This window comes from Spea bombifrons, chromosome 6, assembly GCF_027358695.1.
Source record: "Spea bombifrons isolate aSpeBom1 chromosome 6, aSpeBom1.2.pri, whole genome shotgun sequence".
Classification (NCBI taxonomy): domain Eukaryota; kingdom Metazoa; phylum Chordata; class Amphibia; order Anura; family Pelobatidae; genus Spea; species Spea bombifrons.
Window position 1 is genome coordinate 11268367 of NC_071092.1, and position 20124 is coordinate 11288490.

The following is a 20124-nucleotide window of genomic DNA, read 5'->3' on the forward strand; positions in this document are numbered from 1 at the left end:
ACATAACAGAGACATAGCGTGTCTAACATTTATACTATGTGTAATTACAATAATTAGGAACAGAACTTACCGCACCTGAAGTGTTCACAATCACCAAGTTCGGCGTTTATCTCAATAATGTGCACATGCACGTGATGTTATGGCAACGTTTACTAGAATTAACTAGATAATTAGTCTAATATAAATCTGTGCCAATAGGGAGATCTAAGTGAGATGCCCGTGTATTATTGGTGTCTAGTGATATGATGCCTTATCAAAAAACTAGGCTCATATATATATATATTAGGTACTGTGATGTTTTAACCTCGGGGCAGAACATAAAATTAATTGACAATATTGAATATAATAAAATACGTAGCTGCTCCACATAGGGGTAGATATAACCTGTATAATATCAAATCATGGTAGTAACAGGTAGGTATAAACGGTGTAAGAACAAATAATAATGATAACATAAAAAGTGGCTCTATGAATTGTAAATCTATAATTTATAATGCTGTGAAAAAAATGTGCAAACATAAATTTATACCTGATAAAGTCTACTAAGTTATGTCTATAGACATTCACGTTTTAATTATAATATACCCAATAACCATCCCCAATTAAAATTATGCACTCACTGGCATAGTGTATAGTTGCAGTGATTATATCCACCAGGCATATACTCTTTGTGGATCAGAAAGGGATGTAAACAGTAGATCACTAACCCCTTTAAAGGGGCAATAGTCTAATCTGGGACCCTCCTATTTACCATAGCCTTAAGCCAATCTGATATGTTAGCATTCTAGCTATCAATACCACTTCTCAAAGTATCCAAGTAGTTATTCACTTCACACACGTGACTGAACTGTAGTTTCACTTTACATGTATTTAACAATCACATATCAAATAAATGAGGAAAAAGTCAATTTTTCATTCAGCCCTGCTGGGGCCATAGTTTTCGATTGTACAATCCAAAATGTCTCTCGCTGTAATAAGGTTTTGCCTTTGTTACCCCCTCTTCGGGACTCGGGGACGTGGTCAATCGCTATGAAGCGAAGAGAAGATAACGGATGTTTCCAGGGAACACTTGTTAAGTACTGCTGTCCAATCTTTACATACTTGGGCTTTCATTCTCCCAGTAGTGGGTAAATTACTTATTCGAAATCCTCTGGGGATTTGTTTAGATTTATTGTAATCTGAAAGGCTCTTTAGTCGTAATAACAGGTTTCAGCATGTACTGGCTGACTTGGCATGATAGGAGTGTGAATGCTAACAGCAAACACACTCTTTTTATACCCAGGCAATCAGTAAATGCCGGAACCTAGGCATGATGGGACTGTCATATTGTTGATTTTTTTTGTCCAATTGTGCTGTGTTACGTTTAATAAAAGTGTGGTTACACACTAAAATTGGACACAAAATACCGGTACAATGCCCAGCCAACCAGTACATGCTGGAATCTGGGTATGCCTGAGATTGCTGTTAACAATCATAATATATATTTTTTTTTGTACAATTTTGGTGTGTGACTTACTTTTATTAAAAGTGTGTGGGGGTCATTTTCAGTTTCTGCTAAGTGAACACAAAAAAAACCAAAAGGATCGATCCAGCACTTGAAAAAAAAAACTTCCAGCTTTATTTAATTTACTAAATGATTAAAAAGCATAATTCACACCTAAGTGCATAGGAAACCCCAAATCTGACGCGTTTCAAGCGGCACCCCGCTCTTTATCACAGAACAGCAGGTGAGCTGGCTATTGCATTTATTCAATTCTGCTAAGTGAACCCTGAATTTTCGGTTTTGGTCCAGAATTTTCATTTTGGTGCATCCCTAAAATAAATAGAACTATTTCATTTTTACTTATCCAGAATCTTGAATTTGTAGTCACAAAACTTTCTAGGCCCAGAAATCAGTGAGAGGAAAAGTAAAGTTTTTGTGTCATTTTGTGTTATTTTAATCTGCATCTTATTAAAGGCCATATTTTCTCACAGTGAAAAATGAGTGCGGCCCGCGCACGTATACAATTCTGATGAAGTGGCCCACTGCAGAAAAAACTTGGACACCCCTGTCTTAGACCCACAAACAGAGGTAGCCTATTCCTGCTGATGTGGAACTACAACTCCCATAGTTCACTGCCACTATCCTAAAAAGGAACAATCTTACGACTCCTTAAGCAAAAATAATCAAAAGATAAATTAACGGAGTTAAGTAACTCAAGCATTTATAAAATAAAGGAATTATTTCCCTGAACTGAGATTATTTTTCATCTAAATTGCAATGGATACAATCTTTGATTTACATTATTATCAATGCAAAGGGTATATAATATATAATATATATTATGATACAGAATGCAGTTATATAAAGGGGACTGCATTATGGCAGAATTGTTCATTACACAGAGGATGTTCATGACAACATAGTGTGGGGAAAATATTTAGATGAAAGGAAACATTTCATTTAAATATGGGGCAGCGTTACTTTAATGATCAAAAATCATATAGGAAAGCAGCATGGTGTAATGGAGGCATAATCTGCACATCAATGTAAAATAAGCCAGTGTGAAAATGCTTGTAATTAGATAGGTACATCTTAAAACCATTTACAAGAAAATATATGTCCCTCCAGCCTCCGCACGCCCCACACAATGTCTCTGTGTGAACATATAAGCTCACACTCCATATAACAGTGAAACAAGAAGTAATCAAGCAGTATTTCTGTAATGCTTGTTTCACTTTCACCCCGTTTCCTCTCTATGTGGGACTCGTCATAGAAAGGAATTGGTTGCTATATATATATATATATAATGTGTGTGTGTGTCCTGGAAGAAATAACCGATAAGGCAACCCTATGTCACTGAATAGAAATTGATGTATTTAAATGCTGTTCTGTGCATGACAAAATAATTCCCAACTCAATTAACATTGGGAAATTCAAATAAACTCTGTTGTCATAAGTGGAATTAAATGAGTTTATCCAACATATGTATACATACATATATAGTCTTGAATGCTACAAGCAGATAAGACTCCCTCATTCAAGGATTGGGTGTGTAGTGTGGAGGAGACCTAGGCTTGGGTGGTTAGAGTTAATCTCCTCCTGAGCTCCGATACCCCCTAGAGCAGTCCATGCTTCCTCCTGCCCCCCTCCTTTTTTCTCTTGGCAATAGGTAAGGGTTGGGAAATTGGGGGGTTTAGGCATGTTGAGGTTCACAGCTCGAGTCGCTTTCTGAGTGGACTCTCATCTAGATGCTACTTATGATTGGTATGATACTCCTTACATACATATTTATTTTGCTTCTGTTTTTGTATGCCTAACCTCTCTTCTCCCCTTATATCTGTTCTGTTCCACACTGTAATTATTCACAGTAAAATTCTAAGTAAACTTTTTTCTTAAAAAAAAAACAGGAATTTGTCACTATGACAATGTTATAGTTGGCTCTGACAATGTAAAACAGATTCATTTAGTTTTGTTCCGTTTCTTTCAGTCAAGTAAGATTAACTAGGTTTGACGGAATAACATTTTTATGTGAAATATATACTGATAGTTGGATTTTTAACATTAATTCAACTGAAAAATATGTGATGAGAATTAAAGGTTACTTTTTCACCCTAACTGTATGACTAATTTGCATTTTCTCCTTATGTGACTCGTCACAGTAATTCACTTACTATGAAAATTTGAAGAAAATACTTAAAGGGAAATTATCTTTTAATTTTTAGTCTGCTCTTGAAAGATGTGCAAGAGCCGCATAAACGAACCCTCTTGGGTATATAAATATTTATTAAAGCACTGATGTTCTCTGCTTACGCAAAGGCCATGTTGGCAACAGAGCCTCTGTAGTGGATTCAGAATCTTTTTGTCTGCACATATACAATGAAATGTTCTTGTTGGTGAATTCTGTTCTAAAGATTAATGCTAGAACAGGGGTCCACAACTCTCATCTTTGAGGGCTACAAAGAGGCCACAAGTTTTACTTAGCCCAGCTTTGAGCACAGGCATCTCAATGAAATATTCATGCAACTGCTTGTTTTGAGGCAAGGCAAGTAAAACTTGAGGACTGTGCTGTGATGGTTGGTGGTATTATCAGCTTATTCCAAATGGTGTTCGGTACCGAAACCGATAAATTAATACAACCAGTATAACAAAAAGACATTATATGGTGGGTGCTTTGATAACCTTTTGTTCTTTTGCAACATGGTGGATGCTCATGTGGTTTCATCACGTAGGAGCAATTTGACCTAATTGCATCTGATGTGTTAGATTTTCTGTGCTATCTAAAACCCAATGTGGAAGAAATGGTAATGTGAAGAGCCCCCTACATGTATATAAGTGGCTCCAAATTGGTTGTAGTGATCCACTGGCACCCACCCCAAGGGTGTAGGGAATAGCCTGATTGCATTTAGATAATACCATTTTAGAATAGTCCTCATAAATGCATGGATTAGTACTGGGAACTAAAACTCACTTTATTGAGAAGATTCTCACCCTGAGACTTCTTTTTTGAGATTTTTCTGAGATGTGACTACTCATACTAAAGGGATACACAATAATCTATTCATCAATGAAGTTGCCTGAGTGATACTGATGCATGCTGGGACAGCAACACTTGTACTTGTGAATATTGAATGATTATATGTGTATAGTAGACTTGCGCAAATGGACCATTTGTTTTCAGACAACAAATTTAATTTCCTGCCCTACCAGATGAAAATCGGAAAGTTTTTTTGTATTCGGAAACAAAATTCGTTATCAGTCACGCTCATTCACTCTTTTATGCTCTCACACTCTTGTTCATGTGTCAGGCTCCAAGGCCAGCTCCACGAGGCTCCCTACCTGCTGTTCCCTGTGCAACCTCCGCTGCACACCACGCTGCCGCTCCATTACGGGGTAGGCTGCGTCCCCAGTCTCCAGTTAAACACGTGCTGAGATCCGCGTGCGTCTCCAGGTTGGTGATGGCAAGGGGGTGTGTCCTGGCATCCGTGGACCCTACCTCATTGGCAGAGGCTGGGAAGGCAGGGAAAGAGGCTGGCAATCCCTTCGGGGGATTGCATAGTATGGTGGGAGAAGGTGGGAGCACTCAGGAGTTAGAGGGAGGGGCTTTACCTGACAGCCCATATAAAAACCCTACACACCCTTTATTAGGTGCTTAGTTATTGAGCTTACTAGCTGGCTTTGCTCTACTCATACCCTATTCCTTTTGTGATTATCCCGGCACCCGACTTTGGCATTGTTTACTGGACTTTGTGTATCTCACCTATCCTGACCCCGCTCGTTACCCGTTGTTGCACCTTGCCGCCTGTCCTGATCCTGGTTCGCCTCCCGGACTTTGCTTTAGCCTTTGGCCTCATACTTCTCCACCCTGCTCTATGCTCCCAACACACCCTGGCCTCATGTTCTCGCATGCTCTCTCTGAGGTCCCCCTACCTTCTTCAACGACCACTTTGGTGTCCGCATCTCCGTTTCTTCTTTTGCATATTCTTGTCCTGTCTACTTTCTTCTGTCTTCTTTCTTTGTCCGCTGCTCCAAAAAGTCTTCATGGGCTCCTGGTGAACTTCTGCAAAAGGGTGGATCCTCCAGGCACACCCTATCCCCTATCCCCGATTGGAGGGAGACCCTGTTCCCATGCCCTTTTACGGAAGTGCACAGAGAGGCCGGAATAATGACCCGGTTTGTTAAAGGCATTGTGCAGCACTTCAGTCTTCCACACTCTCACCAAAATGCACAGCTTAACAGACCAACCAGGTTGGTGCCAAACAAACCACAGGGTCAATCAAGCACTGCTTAAAAAGACTGCATTGTGATTTTATATATTAATAACGCACAGGCTATAACTTACAGCTCCAAGAAGATAAAATACTCCTTCCGTGTTTCAAACACATCAACCAGTTGCAGGATGTTTGGATGTTTTACCCTGCAGAAAATTGAAGAGTTTTATTGAGTGCATATTATACATGCATCTTCTAACCATTGATGATTTCACTTGCCCCACAGAGCTCAAGACAAACTCAATTCCAATTTCTACTATTGAAAGAAAACTAGAACATCAATGTATATACAGTATAACATGTAAAGATATATAGAAACATATACAATATAATGTGTGTAACTGTAGAATTATCATTAAATAGTTTTTTTAAATGTCTTACGTTTCTAGAAAGAGCTCAAATACAGGCTTTCTGTAAGCAGCAGATCCACACTCTGGGGACAGATAGTAAGCACCTGAGGGGTAATGTTAATACATAACAGAGGTGGCAGAAAACCGTTTAAGGAAATCCATGGATATTTCACATTATTTTTCAGAATAGAATATAACACATTAAGTGGCAGACTGGGGGCTCCTTATCTCACTTTTATTCTACCGGCTACAGCCTTGTTAGCTGAGTGTGTGGTAAGTGCATGGTAGATATTGTTTTTATCTGGGTGACTATATTATTACATACAGCTTGTGTGATTTGTATTGGGGACTCACATTTTCAAGATGTTGATTTCATTCTTAGCCGCTTTCCTCACTTTGCGCCCATCTCTCTTCAGAAATCGTTTGCATGTATAAAGTTTCCCAGACGATTTCTCTTTGGCACGAAATACTTCACAGAATTCCTCCCTGGAGACAAGCAGCGATATGAGTGGGAAAGGAAGCTGATTGAGCTGCTGCTCATTGATCTAACCATTGTAGCATAGCCTGGAATGTCTTAGTAAAAGGAGCAAAGTGTGTACCCCACATCAGTCAGTGACCCATGGAGGCTAGAGAAACTACTGAGAGGGACAGAACAGGAATCACAGCTTTTAATTGTAACATAGAGCCAGCATTTAATCCTAAATGGGTTGTATGCTGGAACCATCCCTGTGTTTGTGTGCTCCATGTGTGAGGATGCTGGTTGGACTTTAGAGGCTGACAAGGTATTCTCGTTGACTAAGTGAGAAGAAGGAGGTATGTGTAAGAGGAAACACTTATGTGTTTAGAATACTTACGTCTTGATAAGCTGGCCCAGGTCATATCTGTCGCTCACTTCTGTGGGGTGATTGTAATCCTTTTTGTCACCTAAAGTCACACATCCAAACGGCATCGCCCGCCTGGAAACAAAAAGGACATTAGTAATAGACTGCTCTAACATTTCCGTTTAATGAATGCCATTTTACTGGGTAACAAAGCCTGCACTTATGCCCAGTGATTCTTCTGCAAAGGACAGAGTTGGTTCTGCTTAATGCAAAGTTAATGCACCAGTAACTAACAGTACTAATAAACCCGGGAGGTTAGATAATGAGGGCTTTGGAATATAACAGGCTCTTTAGGCATCCTGTAGCAACTGTCAAACCTTTGTATAACCCTACATAACCTCAATCGCTAAAATTAAACCAGTTCTTTTTAAAATCATTATCTAATCAGTTTCATGTATTATTTGACATTGTAGAGTTCCGTTTCAAACGGCAGCTCTTCTTTCGACTTTACATAGAATTTGGCAGGATCCACAGTCACAGGAGACTTCGTTGGGCACAATGCTGAAACTGCTAAAGAGTTTTGCAGCAATTACCAACTCGGGACCAATTTGGTTGCTTAGTACAGAGAGACCTATGACTTCAGCACATTTTAAAGGGACAGTCGGATCCAATTTTGTTTCTGTTCAAGCACATGTGAAACAACCTGATTTTGTGTTACTGACGCCCAACTGTCAATGAAATTAGAAGCTTTCCTGCTGGCTAAGTTTCTTGGTACCTGATCCTGGTCTACTGGTTTGACTACACATGCATTCTTCCCTAGCACCAGGGATCAGGATAGATGTGGGATGTGGGACTTTTGTATGGCAGTGGAGAGCTAGACAGCTGAACAAGATAATATGTCATCAACCAAAGGCTGTGGGCAAGGGAAGTTGGTTTCTTAAATAGAGGCAGTCATGTCAACAAAATACGGCATGACTTTAACTTTAATGTGCAGTTTTGTATAAAGTTTTCCATACTGATGCACCGAAATTAAAATTGTGGACCGAAAATTCAGCATTCACTTGGCTGAAACCGAAAATGACCCCCCCACCTGTAAAAAAAATATTAATATGTATATATATGAATGTTAACAGCAATCACACTCCTATCATGCCCAGGCATACCCAGATTCCAGCATGTTGCCTGGGCATGATAGGAGTGTGATTGTTGTTAGCAATCATATATATATATATATATATATAGTTTAATTTTTTTGTGTCAGGTGTGTAGGGGTTGAAGCACAGCGCGGAGAGACACCAGGTTAAGTAGCAGATGCAAAACCAGGGTATCGTGCAACAGCAAAGGTTTTATTCCACTGTGTAATAACAAAAGGCAAAAGAAAAGTAGAGAGAATCAGTAAAGTCCATTAAGCAAGCCAAGGTCAAAGTCCAGAGAATCCAAAAAACAAGTATCCAGTAAGGAGGTATGAGAATACAGGAAGGGACTTGAATAATTAAGCAATGATGGATCATTGCTGGAGGTTTAAATAGCCCGCCAAAGCCTGGCTCCTCCCCCAGCCCTCCTACACCTATATTCATAGTTAATGGTGACCTGTCTGTCACCGCTTATCCCGACCCCTGGTCTGCCCTCCTGCGTCATCGGACCGCAGCACACGCCCCCCCCTGGTGGGCACTCCTTGGCACGGGGTATGCGGCCAAAGATGCCAGCGGCCGGTGGAGTCCGTTCTCAGGTGAAGATACCCGCGGACCATGGGGAACCAAGGTAGCTTCCTGACATTCTATCCAAATTTGCCATGTTACTTGTGGTTAACACGCCAAAATTGGACAATAAAAACCCAATCACAATATTAATATATATATATATATATATATATATATATGCCTGTTAACAGCAACCTCACTCCTATCATGCCCAAGCAACCAGTACATGCTGGAACCTGGGCATGATAGGAGTGTGATTGCTAACAGCAATCACACTCCTATCATGCCAAGTCAGCCAGTACATCCTGGAATCTGGGTATGCCTTGGCATGATAGGAGTGTGATTGCTGTTAACAATCATATATATTTAATATAGCACAAACATGAATTTATTTACTCATGTACTCATTCATTCAGATACTAATCATTTACAGATACTAATTTATTCCCTCAATCACGCATACTCGTTCATACAATCTCCCCCGCCCCCTTACCTGAACAACTTCTCTTGTTAAGCCCAGGGGAAGCAGGAATGGAGCAGAGTCATGTGACGTGCATTCATGTGACTCAGCTGGGTTCTTGCTTCCCCTGGTTGGTACAAGAGAAGCTGCTCGCACAGGGTAAGCAGCAGGGTCCCTGCGGACAATTATTTATTATATAATATATATGTCAAGTGGGAAGAATTAAATGTGAACGCATGTGCTAGAGCAGTATAGAGAAGTTTGGTGTACGTATATAATGTCGAGCAAAGATAGTTCTGAATTTGATGAAAAATCAGTGGATGGAAGAATGTTGTAGGGCTTTCTTTAACAACATGGTAGATCGTGCTGGCAGGTGAGTAACGATGCAGTGAAACCAGTTTATACAATGATATAACTAACTTTAAGTGTTTGTTTAAGACAAAGAAACACATAGAGCTGTGGATTAGGTTTTCCAGTTTTTAAGTTAAAAGTGAATATGTGAAACTGCATGTCTGAATTATTAGCAGATATCCAGCAGTTTTACCAGAGCAGTTCTTGTGCAGCGGGGTTCATTCACCATGGTAACCGACGGGCATGCTAATTGATCCACATTTACAGCTATGCACCAGAATTGTTTTTTTGTACATAATCTTATTACGGTTACAACAGTGTAGTGTTTTTCATGTGCCAACCAGGTTACTGGAGCAGTAATAACACGTGATACCATCGCATCATACCCTCATTCCTTCTCTCCTGTGCATGTGTAATGTGGGCTTTCTTCCACAATAGCCAATATTTTGGAGCAATGGTTGAACTACGGACAACCGGGACATGTGTTTTGAGCAAAATGAATGGTACCATCAATTATTGCAAGTCACCCCGGTCTTGAAGCAGCAAAGCAGCCCCAGACCATAACACTATCACCAATGTGTTTGACTTTTGGTATTAAGTTCTTATTGTGGAATGCTGTGTTAATGCCAGATGTTCCGGGACCCATGTCCACTTTTGATGTAACTTTCAGTCCCCAGAATATTACCCCCAAATCATGGGGTCGTCGAGATATATTTTGGCAAATATGAAACAAGTCTGTTTTTGTTTTGGTCAGCAGTGGTTTTTGCCTTGCAACTCTCCTATGGATGCCATTTTTGCAGTCTCTTTCTTACTGTGGAATCACTCCTGGGAAGGTTCACCACTCTTCCATTATCTCCATTTAAAGATAATGAATTTCATTGTGGTTCACTTGAGTACCAGAGCCTTAACATTTCTTTGTAACCCTTTCCAGACTGATAGATGTCAATGTCTTTGTTTCTCATCCGTTCTTGAATTTCTTTAGATGTAGGCATGACATGCTGTTTTTTGGGACCTTTGATGTTTAGATTCAACAGAGCTGTCAGTAATCATGCCTGGGTGAGTCTAGAAATTTAACCTAATTATCAATTATATTTGGTTATTGGTTGATTTAGTAACTGAAGGGGCAATTACTTTTTCACACAGGGTCAGGTAGGGTTGGATAACTTTTTTTAACTTCTATACATGAAATCATTATTCAGAAACGGCATTTTGTGTTTACTCGGGTTATCTTTCTCTAAGTTTAAAATTAGTTTGAGTAGCTGAAACATTTAGGTATGACAAATATGCAAAAATTGAAGAAATCGGGATGGGGTAAATACTTTTCACAGCACTGTTACCATCTACTTCTACTGGGCTATACGCTCTGAATTGTTTTTCCTACACCTGCTCATAGCTGATTCCATTGTATCATACAATCCATCCGCAGTTTCTCCCTCTACCACTCACACACAGTTTTGGGTCCAGCAAGTGTCTTTTATCGTTTAAAGGAAACTATGGAACAGATGCTGTCACAAAGAGGATAGAGATTTAGGTAAATATTTGAGGACTAGAAGAGATTAGTAAAGCGAGATAGTTGAAATGTAGAATCAAACAGAAAAAAAATGCAGAAGTGGGCTGGGGAGCGATGGTGAAAAACTGTAGAAAGGATTCATAGAGAAGAATGAGAATACGATGTAAGGCTTGTATACATTTCTACCATGGAATGGAGAGCAGTGTCTTGTGCATGCGTTCTCCCGGGAGCAAGTCAGTGTGCACCCACCGAGCGATGTATAGTGACAGGACGCAGGGGCTCAGGACTCACTGACCTGGAAAGCAAGCACTTAGGGGGAATAGAGTCAAGCTACCTCTAGGACTAGCTCAGCATTAACCAATTCACGGATAAAGCAACTAGCAATGCATGACCGTGCAATACATTGATATAATAAAAAGTTGTGGTGATAATATGATGGGTGAGATACACAGTACTGCAGCTAGATGGTTAGGGATTGCATTACTAAACCTTCATAGTGCAGGTTTGATTTCTTTTGGAATTTGGGCTTGAGGGATTAAAAAGGTCTAAAATTTAGATTTGTTAGGCAGTGATGGCTATATAATGTATCAAAAACCAATGTATTACAGAACACAGTACAATGGAGAGACAAAGTATAAAGCATTCATACTTCCCAATAAAAACTTCACATAAACTTCACATAATGAAAAGAATTATATTCTTCATCATCAACAGTCACAAAAGCATCAATAATAATAATACTAATACTAATAATGTACTTTAGCAGAAGCAGAATGACTGAAAGTATTAACACCTTTCCCACTGGAGGTATCAAAGTAAGTCCTTTCTCTTCAGATGAGGAAGCAGTGAAACATTTATTCAAAAGATTTGACACTAAGGTTTTAGGATGCCAAAATCAGCCGGTTCTTCCAATGTCCTTATTTTGCATGAAAGTGAGAAATAAAAAGATTGATCCTTCATTTCCAGTGTAGGAAAATAAAACATAGAACAACTACATTGCACAACAACATATTGTCTCCTAAACTATAAAACTCATTTTAAAATATCGAGCATACATAGCTCGGCAAATTCACAATTCAAAGAGTTGTGCAAACACCCTGCCAGGAGCTGGATCGTCATTGACTTCAGTAGGTACCCAGGTTTCCAGCTGGGCTCAATTGAAACTCAATTTCAATTGAAGCGCAATTGAAGTTTAAAATTTGATGGATGTTCCTACCAAGTGCATCTGGTCTTTCCGAACTTTAAATTTAACTTAATTACCGTATTTGCTCGATTATAAGACGACCCCGATTATAAGACGACCCCCCAAAATCAAAATATTAATTTAGGAAAAAAACAAAAAGCCTGAATATAAGACGACCCTATAGGAAAAAAGTTTTACCAGTAAATATTAATTCATGTAAATTATTTTTTCATGTTTAATAAAAGCTATGATTGAGAAAAATATATTTTTTAAATTTCCTTTTATTTGCCAACCTGCCCCCCCAGTTATGCCACTCTGCCCCCAGAAATGCTTTATACCCCCCTATTTGCCACTCTGCCCCATGATATGCGTTATACCCCTATATGCCACTCTGGCATATAGGGGGTTAAAAGGCATATCATGGGGCTGAGTGGCATATAGGGGGTTAAAATGCATTTCTGGAGGTATATAGGCATATCATGGGGCTGAGTGGCATATAGGGGGTTAAAATGCATTTCTGGAGGTCCAGAAATGCATTTTAACCCCCTATATGCCACTCAGCCCCATGATATGCCTTTTAACCCAGCATGTACTGGCTGCCTTGGCTTGATAGGAGTGTGATTGCTGTTAGCAGTTTGATATATATATATATATATATATATATATATCAAACTGCTAACAGCAATCACACTCCTATCAAGCCAAGGCAGCCAGTACATGCTGGAACCTGGGGATGATAGTAGTGGGATTACAGCCTCCCTATGCCATGCTACAACCCCCACCCCCCTTACACATGCCATGCTATCACACACAAACACATTTAAATACTCATTCATTCCATTAATCACACATACTTCACACATTGAACACACATACTTACCCAAAAACCCTCCCCCACCCCCTTACCTGAACTGCAGATCTCTCACTCGAAGACTTCTGCAGGGGACCGGCTGTAGAGCAACTTCTCTGGCCCCGCCCCCAGAGGAGGGAGGGGGAGATAGAGCTCTGTGAGGACGCTGCAAGCTTCCTGTCCTCCTGCTTCTAACAGAAGAGACGCTGCTCGCGACCGGTAAGCAGCATGAACCCAGCAGACATTTTTTGGGGGGTCTGAGAAGACGACCCCGATTATAAGACGAGGGGTATTTTTCAGAGCATTTGCTCTGGAAAAAACCTCGTCTTATAATCGAGCAAATACGGTACTAACAAGTTTTAGAATTAATTTTAATAAAAACACAATGAGGTGGGAATGCAGGGCAAATAACACAACGTCTAAACCCTTTCTATCATTCTCACTTAAATCTTTTTCTGAACCTAACTTTACTAAGACCATTTCTTTGTGTTTCTCATCGGTTGTTTGCTTTTAATTAATCAGTCATTTCATTTTTAGTGTATTGTTAAACATATACTCCATTGCGAAAGCAAAGGTAGAAAACAAGCTCTCATAGTATATGCTATGTCAGGAGGCTGTTGGGACTGAATACCCCAGTGTTCTTCTAATGGATATAATGATTGGAACAAGAGCAGAGTGGGGGAGAGTGGGACAAAAATTATAATAGGTGCCCAATAATTATCCACTTCTTCTACTTTACTAATATAGTCAACATGCAGAGGTGAACTACTAACTCAGAAAATAATAACTTATGGAAATATAATAAAAAGGATTTAATTACACACACGTTGTTCGTTACTTAGGAAAATAATAGCATGTGGAGTAATATACTGATTAGAATTCCAGGATAGCATGATACAGTTATAAACATAAGGAACATAATAATCCACACCGAATAATAACTTTAATCTTACAAAACATAGAAGAGTGCCAATCATCCTAGCAACGACCTACTTCTATGTACAAAATAACGGACAAGATCATTTTGCTCAAGTTGAAGGAATGGTTCGTAGACTAATAATTTTACCTGAGGAACAAATAGTTCTTATCTGCTGTCAAATTCTATATTTCTAGTACATTTGTGCCAAGGCCCCAAAAAAAAGATTCCGCTGCATTCCAATTTGTGGCATGAAACAGGGAGTGACATTAAACCCCCCCCCCAAAAAAAAATAAATAGGCCAACTGATAAAGAGGAACACATCCATTACACAACTTTAAAAAATACACTTTATTTATTTAACTTAGGTTGGCTTCTGTTCATGCTTTCTGCGTGCACCTGTGACGAAATGAACTAGGGTGTTACATTTTGGGACTGCTTTTGACAGTGTCATCTCCCAAGACATGGCTAATCCTGCTAATAATGCAGCCTTTGTCCCCATTTAAAAATACATCATTACGAGAGGATGCCGTTTTCTGCCTTAAGTAGATCCATTAAAATAAATACATTTTAGTTTCCCTTTAAAATTAGTGTAATGAAATATGTTGACACAACAAAAATGTCCAGAGCACGGATAAATGACATTTATGGCATTTGACATTTCTCCTAAAATATACTCTCATGCCAATATATAATAGAAGGGACTTTGGCCACTCATACCATAGAAGGTAGGACAATATGTATAAAATTGGGGCAGCAGGGGTGATTTTGTAATACAAAAGGCACCAAGTCACCTATTGTGAGTTGTCGCTCGACATGACTCAAGTTTGTTAGATCTGATGTATTTTGATAACCACATACAATAGCAAAAGAAAATACTATCCTTCAACTGGGGAGCTGGTTAGTCTGCTCCCAATGCAATTCAGGTTGGCAACCCAATGTGACCTTGCTGAAGATCATCACTGCGAGACAGTGAAAAGGTTAATCATCGGGATGCTGAACATTGCAGGTGCAGCTAATTAGGCACTGCTGTTTGAACGCCATTGGACAGACTGTTCGAAGGATGAGACTCATGTTATTTGGAAGCAAAAACTGGATATCTGTGCATGTCCGCCAATTAACATGAGTAATCTCTTGGAGAGAGAATACGTGGGAGGTTCATTCAGTTTGAAGACGCGTACAGAGTCATTTTCTTGCATTATTTTTTCTATGGTGGAGCTCGTATAGATGCCTAAACTTATATTCACATATTTGGTGAATTATTATATATTTTTATTGCTTCTGGCAAATCTTATAATGCGATGTAATATAAATAAAATGTTAGTCTTTTTACACAGTAATATTTATTCCTAATTTACAGTACATGTTGCACTGGAATAAAGTCATGATATCAAGGCACTTGTGTTTGAACCCATGGTGATATATAGATGATACTTTAGTTCACCTGATGTAGATCAAGAAAAGTTTGAACCTTGTTCATAATTAATAATAGATATACCACACCTGTTTCTTATGGCTGTTAATTAAAGCAGTATAGTATTCCCTGAGTATCAAGTTGTGCAACATTCCCTTTGTCAGCATTGTCATCCTGGTTAATTTTAGTTGATTCCAGCTTTCTGGCCCTTAAGACGTTCACAAAGCACATTGAAAGGTACCCTAAACAGCTGGCCGTAGGAAAATCTTACTGCAAACTCAGCAAATTAATGGACACTCAACTCCGCAAGGCCGTGAGCTACTGAGCTCATAATGAATGCAGTAAGTCCTCGGAACCTCACCTTTTTAGCGGATCATCTTTGGCATGTATAAACTTGCGTGTTAGAAGTCTCTTTATAGAGATTCCTCTAAATATCTGATGTAAGTGATGCACTTTACTTAATGTGCAGATCACTAAAGCAGATTCATTTGTCATTATTTTGTACAGATTAAGACCGATTGAGGAATAATATTATAATCAGGCATGTTCTTCAGTTCCACAACAAGTCCAGAGTGTTAGATTTATTCCCCTCCGAAGTCCCTGATGCCTTAGACTTTGTTTAAATTCCATTTCTCGGCTACTCCCCTGTGCAGATTGTAATTGTTCCATGTAAAGTATCTTAGAATTTTGTTCATACATATTCTCAAAATCCCATATTCTGTTGACAAGGTATGGGGGTGTAACCCTAATCCATTGAAATTGTTGGGTAACTTCACTGTGCTTACTTATCAACAACACGGACATAACCTTGTCTTGTAATGTTCACTCCAATAATGCGTTTGTGCTTTATGACAAATGTTAAAAAAAAATCTCCGAATAAACAGATATTAAAAAAAAAGAATTTATCCTTTATTCTCTATTCCACTTTTAGAATTTTGTACAGATTCTGTACAAAATCCATTGATCACATCTGCTGGTTGTTAAACCAAGAATTGTACATCGAAACCTATGTGGCCCCTATCAATGATTTTAGCAACCCCATTTTTTGGTGTGTATTGTATACCCAATTAGATCTTTCTCTTTTGTCAAACCTTGATGCGAAGAAGTAAATTAATTATAGCTTTTTATATAGGATGGTTCCTTTCTGTTTGGGAGCAGGCGTTGGTGTATGTAGGACAGGAAGAATACTATAATAACCTCCAAATCACTGCAACAAACAGAAAGTATATAGCCATCACACTGCAAGTGTAAAGACTAATTATGTTTCTAATTCTGTAGGGCTATTGTATTCAGAAGCGCACAATATTTATATGGTAGCCAATAATACGTCAAAGGATATGAATGTGGAGATAGAGAAATGGTGGACAAAGGAGCTATGATTCACTGTTTGTCCTTGAATGTTGAAATGCATATATTGTCTCGTTGTGAGTGAAAGACACCAGTTTATTACCGACAACCTGCACTCGTGGAGCCATTATTGTTTAAATCTCTTTTTTGTTGGGTTGAAATATTTAGCAGTTCTGGAATCAGTATTACACCATGTTCCTGTTATATTGTTTGCATTTCTATTGAGAACCTGATATTTAGACAAATAGAACAAGGGTTATTTGAACATAACCTTATTGTTTTTGTTTTGTGAAAATCTCTGTGGGTTTCACACCATAAAAAGTATGTTTATAACAGAAATCATCCAAGCATTCCCAAGAATAGACATTGGACGGCGTGTATCTGGAGCTTTCTCTGTGTCTGTGGTTCCCAGACTTTTCCATAACAAACTATGAATCGCATAGAACTTAGGGCCATTTTCCCCATATAGTAGGCTAGCTATTTACCTTGAGTGCCACTTTTAAGGACAATCTACAATGCGGATGATGTAAGCCTACATTCTGATCATTTTTGACAATGTGCAAATGTTCCCACCATGCCCAATTCACAGTCCCTTGTTCCATGATTTTTTTAAAGATATGAAGAGAAACTAGAGGCACCTGAGAGAAAATCTGTCCCAATATATCTTTCATACCCTCCCACCCAATACTCTACACAGCTGTGGCCATCATATTTAGATTCATGGAATTACAGAAATTAAACATCCCAACACATTAAAGAGATTGAAGTACCCCTGGGATGTATATAAGGTCATCCTGAAGAACTAATATGGATGCCTCCATAAATTGATCAGATTAAAGACAAAGTAGCTGGACAAACTAACACGTTCCAGCCTACGTCACTAGCAACTCATTGTTCCTGGATTTCCTTTAAAATCTAAGGAAGCATTCATACATATTCTATAAATGTCAGGAGTGGGGTGGTGCCTCTTGCAGAAGATGTATTTTTGGGTATTTTAAGTAGTCCTCAGATCTATGAGCAGGCTAGTTATATATTACAGGTTCGCTTTTAGTATATGGTCCATTGTACTTATGGTGCATTTAGAGATCCCATAAGCATAAGAGGTGAGAACTTGAGCCACACAAAACAAAACCAAAGTGCATAGGAAATTGAATATTATTAGGAGGGCAAGGCCTTTCCTACACCTCTGGATTTTTGGTAGGCAGTGGAGTTGCACATTTGTCAACCTTCATTAAGCATTTACTCATTTACTGTAATGTTAATGCTCTAGTCAACAGGAAAATGTTTACCCACTGCCTGAAGGCTCATTGTTCAGTCTATGCTCAAAGCCTCCACCTTGGAGACTGTACTTTAACTAACCCTGATTAGTCGTTTACCGTGAATGAGCATGCCTCAATGTAAGCATTTTACTTGGCATTGTGGTGCAATTAGATTTAAAAATGGCTCTCCATCGTCCTGAAGGCTTTTATGCAATTTCCACTGCCCAAGGACCATGCTTTAAATTTCCACATTTCGACAGTCTGTACAAGTACAGATATATTTTGCCAGCTTGCCCCACTGTCCCCTTTTTCCAGTGATGACAAGCTTTATCTCTCTCATGATTACAAGCTTCCAAGGCTTGTTCCTTAACACCTAAGATGTAAGTATTTAATCCAGCAGGTCTTTGTCCTTTGGCTGCCACAGGTGCATGACTTCTTCTGGTAACCGAGCCAGTGATAAAACGCTTGCAGCAGCACACACAGCAAGCCTGGGGAGGGATTAGAACACAGATTTTCTTCTTTTCTACTTTCTGCATGTCAACTGTAGACATCCCTTTGCCTAGTGTTAGGGCTTATGAACAATGATGTATCTAATAAATTGCAACCACGTTTCTGCCCTTATTATTATCATGAAAATAAACATAGTCTAAAACATGCCTTAATATTTTGGACATTTTACCATTAATAGTCACTAATAATAATCACTTTAATAATGTAAACATTGGTATGCTACATGCAGCCATGCATCTCAGAATATTAAAATAATAACGGACTAAGCTACAATATTTTTCTTAAGAAGACTGATATAGTTGATCTAGCTGTAGATTGCTTACTGCAGGGATGGTATATTCTGTAACATTAATGACGGTGTAATACCAGAGAGCTAGTAGAGTATATACAAATATTTAATAAGCTTTTACCATAATTTAAGTGTCTATCAAGTTTATTGACTGAATCAGGAAAATGACTTAGGTTGGGACTCTGATAAAGTGGACACCCATAGACAAATCCATAGACCTATAGGTAGTGTGATTTTTGTAGGGCACCAGTGGACTTTTGGTGAAGCCTCCAATACCATCCATTGCCTGTTAGACTTCACAGTTTTCCTGGTCATTGTCCTCGCCTTACTCTGGTACTACAATTTCTTGTTCCACATATTTCAGCATCCTCTAACTGAAGAGATACTCTGTAGAGTTACATTAGAACCCCTCAGCCTCTAATGTTTGAGCATCTCGCCAGCTTTAAATGACCTAGAGCCAGCACCTTGTTAAATGCCTTTATGTCATGAGTTTAATTCACAATGGTTCTATACGTTAAAAACTTAAAGTTGTCCTATGTTGGTTACCCGGTACCATCTACATCATCAGTTGGACTTTGAGCAAAATTGTAATACCCAATTGTACAATATCTAGTTTTCAAAGGTCTACTCTAGCTGGTTGTCACAGCCCTAATGGAGTGGTAGTCCGTTAGGCGAAATGTCCAAGTCAGTCTGTAGTCATAATGGCAGCAAAACAAGCATTCCATTTATTCAGAGTGATGATGGTGGCACAAGGCTGCCCTGTAACTTGGGTAGTCTTGTTGGTGAGGGTAATCTAATAATATTTAAGAAGTTAGTTATATAAAATGCACAACACCACTTTCATACCCTAATTGCATATTTGTCGTGACCATATGCTGCATGACATATTGCAGCAATATTAAAGTAATCGGCTATTTCTCCTGGTAAATGAAACAGGAGCATTATGAGGTCCTATAGAAGCACATAATCAGCGTTTCAAACTGCTGATCTGTTTTCAGAACAGTTTTTCCTGCCCATGGTATCCATAAACCAGAAAGTACTAATGTGCAGGAATCATGTACACAAAACTGTTTCTAGCCAGCATCAGATAATATATATATAAAAAGACATACAGCTCTGTGGAATATGATGGCACTATATAAATCAATAAATAGTAATATATCACAGACTGCCATTGTGTCCTGTTTATAAAGCACCCAAGAAGCAATGGCTGTTTGTGTTTCTCCTCCAGCATCAGATTAATAAGGAGAGGAATAAGCAAACAGCATCATTTATTTCCGCCTGCATAATGCTTCTCTCCGCCAGTTCCCATTTAGAATTAAAGAGAGGTGACAGAGTGCCCTTTAAAAAAAGAGGGGGCAGAATTGTCTACCTTGGGGCAAAGTACATGCAGTGTATTTAACACTTTAAGCC

The 20124-nt window shown here is 38.9% G+C and overlaps 1 protein-coding gene across 1 annotated transcript in view; it reads right to left on the reverse strand.

Annotated features, from left to right (window-relative positions):
- Positions 1-20124, reverse strand: part of CAMKV (CaM kinase like vesicle associated) — a 58309-nt gene that overhangs the window by 23671 nt on the left and 14514 nt on the right. Inside the window, exons 2-4 of the mRNA XM_053469334.1 lie at positions 6956-7057; positions 6456-6587; positions 5823-5897 (exon numbers count right to left, since the gene is read on the reverse strand). Coding sequence (XP_053325309.1) covers positions 5823-5897; positions 6456-6587; positions 6956-7050 — 302 coding nt within the window. The 5' untranslated portion in view covers positions 7051-7057. The remainder of the gene's footprint in view (positions 1-5822; positions 5898-6455; positions 6588-6955; positions 7058-20124) is intronic.